At 48.5% G+C, this 4410-nt stretch overlaps 1 protein-coding gene across 3 annotated transcripts in view; it reads left to right on the forward strand.

Annotated features, from left to right (window-relative positions):
- Positions 1 to 4410, forward strand: part of samd11 (sterile alpha motif domain containing 11) — a 58456-nt gene that overhangs the window by 48944 nt on the left and 5102 nt on the right. For all 3 annotated transcript variants that reach the window (XM_014015739.1, XM_014015740.1, XM_014015741.1), the window contains exons 8-10: positions 2258 to 2373; positions 3177 to 3255; positions 3356 to 4119. In XM_014015739.1, the coding sequence (XP_013871193.1) occupies positions 2258 to 2373; positions 3177 to 3255; positions 3356 to 4119 (959 nt within the window). The remainder of the gene's footprint in view (positions 1 to 2257; positions 2374 to 3176; positions 3256 to 3355; positions 4120 to 4410) is intronic.

Raw genomic sequence — 4410 nt, forward strand, 5'->3', positions numbered from 1 at the left:
CACACACACACACACACACACACACACACACACACACACACACACACACACACACACACACACAGCCTGTGCTGTTGCAGGACAGGACCGCTGTCGCCATTCTGACAGGTCGCCACACACCAGTGAATTCCCCATGAGCCTGTGGCCTCACTGCAGGCAGAGACAAACAGAATCCAGTGATAGACTTCTGTGTGATTATGAGTCCACCTTGTATTCGTGAATCTGTCGTTTTTTTTTTTCAGTGTCTCACACAGAACTAGGTGACTGTTTGTCCCTCATCTTTTTATAGCATGTCAGTGGTTTACCAACAAAATGCACAGAGTGCAAAAATAAAACCACACACTTTGAGAAAGACAGACATGTTGCTTACACACACACACACACAAACACACAAACACACACACACACACACACACTCTCAGAGCAAAACGACTAATGTCTGCCACTCCTTCCTCAAAATTGCCGCCTGTAAAAGAGGAAAAGAGATGGAGGGAGGGAGCGGAGGGGAGTGTCAGACATGTTCTTTCTCTCCTCTCCTCTCCCTCTCTCACTCCCCGTGATTAGGCCTAATTATGGTGGCGCAGACGCCTGGCAGCCCCAGTCATGCAGCTTTAATTGACCGTTATTCATCTGCGGGCTAACGCTAAGCGAGGTGGTGCATGGAGGGGGAAAAAAAAAAAAGAAATATCAGAAGGAGATGGGGGTGGGGTGGGTGGGGGCGATGTGAGTTTGGAAGCCTTGGGTGGGGGTGGATGGGAGTTTTTGCAGAAGCCGTTGCGTAGTCTGRCGAAACTGCGTCGCGGGGCTAATTGCTAGCCCTGAGGGATTGGGCCAGGTGATTACACACTGGGCGGTGTAATTACATAAGCAGCGGCTAACGGGGGTCCGGGGTAGCAGCTCCAGGGTCACGCACCGCAGCCCTCACCTAAGATTAATTGGAGCTGCCACTGGAGTGCGAGGCACCGCCGGAGAGAGCGGTTATACGATTAGTATTAACATTTCAGAGGCAATCGATGAATACGCACACACAAAACTAACTCTACCACCCTGCCCCCCACACACACCCACCTCCATCCCATCTCCCTTCTTTTGTACAAGTTCCCTCTTCTCGTTCCTCATTTAGAGAGGCAGAAGACTTGCAGGCGCTAGCAAATCTGAACACAGTTTCAAAACAATATTTGCGGTTTCACGTGTCCCAGTGTCAAGTTTGACGTTGTTGTTTTCCTCAGCTTGTTTCCCATGTACGCTTTTGTTCGGTGGTAGACACACACAGCTGAGCGCTGATTGGTGTGATAGCAACTGAAGCAAGGAAGGACAAAAAAAACAGGATCAGAAGAGRAAGTGTGTGTTAGGAGTTAGAGGCTGAAACCAGAAAAGACTCTGTGGAGAGCTGCATCACAAACTGCTGCGTCACATTTTGACATGACACAGGGTCAACATTACATGCGTCTTATAACCTCATGATAAAGAGACAAACAAGTAGACAATAATTAACTTAAAAAATATGAGTGAAGAAAGTGAAAAATAGTAGAAAATACATAAAATGTGGGGGGGRAAATACACTGAATTGGAATAAAAGTTTAATCAGTGAATGAAATATATTTTTCTTAGGTCACAGAGAAGTATAGAAACTGAAGTAAAGAACTGAAAAAAAGATGGTTAAGACAGAACGAGAGGGAGAAAGGTGAGAGGCACCTTTCCCCTCAAAGAGGACAAAAGACGACGCCAATAATGGAGAGGCCTTTTCAGAAGCAGAGGTTGCAGGATGCTTCATCTTTTCAGAGACTGAGAGGGAGGGAGACAGAGAGGGGCGCTACAAAAAGGGAGAAAAGAGAGGAGGGATGAGTGTTAATTAGAAGGTCCTTCAGCCCGTGGCCCCGGTCAAGACGCAGGGGCCGCCCCAGCTGTCGGAGCATGACACACTGGCATTGTGCATTCAGCTCTCATTATGTGTGTGTGTGTGTGTGTGTGTGACTGCAGGGGAAGGAAAGGCTGCAGTCCAGGGTACAGTAATGGCCAGCGGCGCTTGCTGCGGCGTGACAAGACTGATGAGGCACTGAGGCGACACTGGGGCCTCTGGAGTGCCACAGATAAAAATACACCACATACACTGGTGTGGCAGCAAACACACACACWGAACAAGAGTTGAGATGTGCTGAGAACAGAAACTCTGCGAGGACAAAACTATTCCTGTAATGAATTTTCTGACTGAAACCAGCTTTTAACAGATGTCTTGTTTGTTTTTGTCTTTTTTTAGAGAATTGTCCCACCCTCCACCCCTCCTGTCCCCTCCGACCGCTCCACACATCGCCTTAGGACCTCACCTGCGGCCTCCGTTCCTGGGCTTGCCCTCCGCTCTTTGCCAGGCCCCCGGTGAGTGTTCAGTAACGCTGAGAGATAAACAAGCAGTACACCTCTGCCAGCAAAATACAACTTTCTATGGCTTTAATATATAAGGAAGGGATAAAAACTGACTTTTTATATTATTAAAAAGACTTTGTCAACAGTGATGCTAATATCTGGGTTCACGAACTCTAATGAGCCCAAAAGATTCCCCTGTAAGAACTACAACTAAAGCAAAATGTAGCAGACAAAGCCCAACACATTACTCTATATGACATTACATTATGCAGAGTTTTACATACAGGGACAGCTAACTAATCTTGTAAAAGGTCATGAGTTTAAAGAAACGAAAAAAATCTGACGCAAACATTTCTTTTTTTTAAGTTTTAGATGTAAAAGCTGAGCATCAGGGCAGAGCAGCTTTTAGAGCAGCAGTCTCCTTCCGACCTTTCTGTGTGGAGTTTATCTTCTTCTTGTGCACACATGGGTTTTCTCCAGGTCCTCTGGTTTCTTCCCACAGATCAAACACATCCACGTTAGGATCATTGGCAACTTTAAATTGTCCCTAGTTGTGCGTGAGAGTGGGAACGGTTGGTTGTTTCTGTGTGTCCCTGACTGTTGGAGATAGGCACTTGCTCAGTACAAATGTTTCAAAAGCTTGTTTGTACTCTTTATTTTAAAAGTAAAGTTGTCAAATGAATTAATGAAACTGAAAAATATTGTTGCTTTTTGCTAAATTAAAGCAAAAGTTGTTTTAAAATAAATTGTTAAATATATTTATTTTCCACCACCTTTAAGTTAATTTGTGTGTTTTCCTGTTGTTTCTTTAACAGGTTATGGTTTCCTCCAGCCAGCTCAAGCTGAAATCTTTGCTCGACAACAAGAGCTTTTAAGGAAGCAGAACCTGGCCAGGTGTGTGTTTAACTGCTCGCAGATTGTTGTGTAAGGGTTTGTTGTCACGTAGTTGTGTGGGGTTTTTACATTGAAGTTCCTGTGTGTCTCACTGCCTCAGACTGGAGATGTCAGCAGAGCTGCTGAGACAGAAGGAGTTGGAGAATCTTCACCAACAGCAGCAGCAGCATCGTTTGCTGGGCTCAGAGCCACTGGGGGCTCTGCCACCTGGCCTGCCCCCTGACCATCCTGCCCTGCGGAGTCTCCACGACATCCCAGAAGGACATCCTCTCCGCGAGGAGCTTGCCCGTCGCACGAATGCAATGCTTGTGCTTCGCCACGCCGCTGCCACGCCCCTTTTAACTCTCAACCAGCAGCAGCAGCAACCAGGGGCGTCCTCCACGCCCAAAGACCCTCAGGCGCAGAGTTCTACTGCCGGACCAGGTCCAGAGTCCAAAAAAATTCATCGCAGGGAACCTCCAACGCAGCTTCGTGTCGCATCTTACAGAGGAGGAAGAGAGGACCTAGGAAGTGTGGGAGACACGGAGGTGCACGACGAGGACACGAAAGACTCGGACAGCGAGACGGAGATGTGCGAGGAGAGGCGAGAGCAGCCCGGCAGCAAGCTCAGAGACGTAGAGCTGAGCAGGAGCAAAGAGACCGGCAGCGAGGCCAACAAGGAGGCTGCAGAGAGCTCGGGCAGGCTGAGTGCACCGTGTAGTTCAGCAGACACAGAGTCGCCCAGTCGGAACATTTTCACACCTGGGCTGGGCAAAGCTGATCTTAAATATCACCTGCCGCCTGGATTCATGCCACCGCTGCACGCTCTTCACGCTCAGACGCTGCCCTTCGCTTTCCCCTACGCCAGTCCTTACTTTCATGCGGGTGAGCGACTCACACAAGCACAAAGCTTAGCAGTGACACGTGAAACCCATTAGCGTCACGCCATGTGTGTGTCCCTGTGTGTGTGTGTCTGTGTGTCTCCAGTGTGGAGACCTTTACTTGTTAGGGGCCCTGCCTCTGACCCCAGTGTGACCCACAGGCACACCACTAGCACCACAGCCACGAGGGCAGAAAGGAGAGGAGAGGGGTGGGGTGGTTAGGTCACATGTCCACACACACACACACACACACACACACACACACACACACACACACACACACACACACACACAC

Source organism: Austrofundulus limnaeus, unplaced genomic scaffold, assembly GCF_001266775.1.
Source record: "Austrofundulus limnaeus strain Quisiro unplaced genomic scaffold, Austrofundulus_limnaeus-1.0 Scaffold134, whole genome shotgun sequence".
Taxonomy (NCBI): Eukaryota; Metazoa; Chordata; class Actinopteri; order Cyprinodontiformes; family Rivulidae; genus Austrofundulus; species Austrofundulus limnaeus.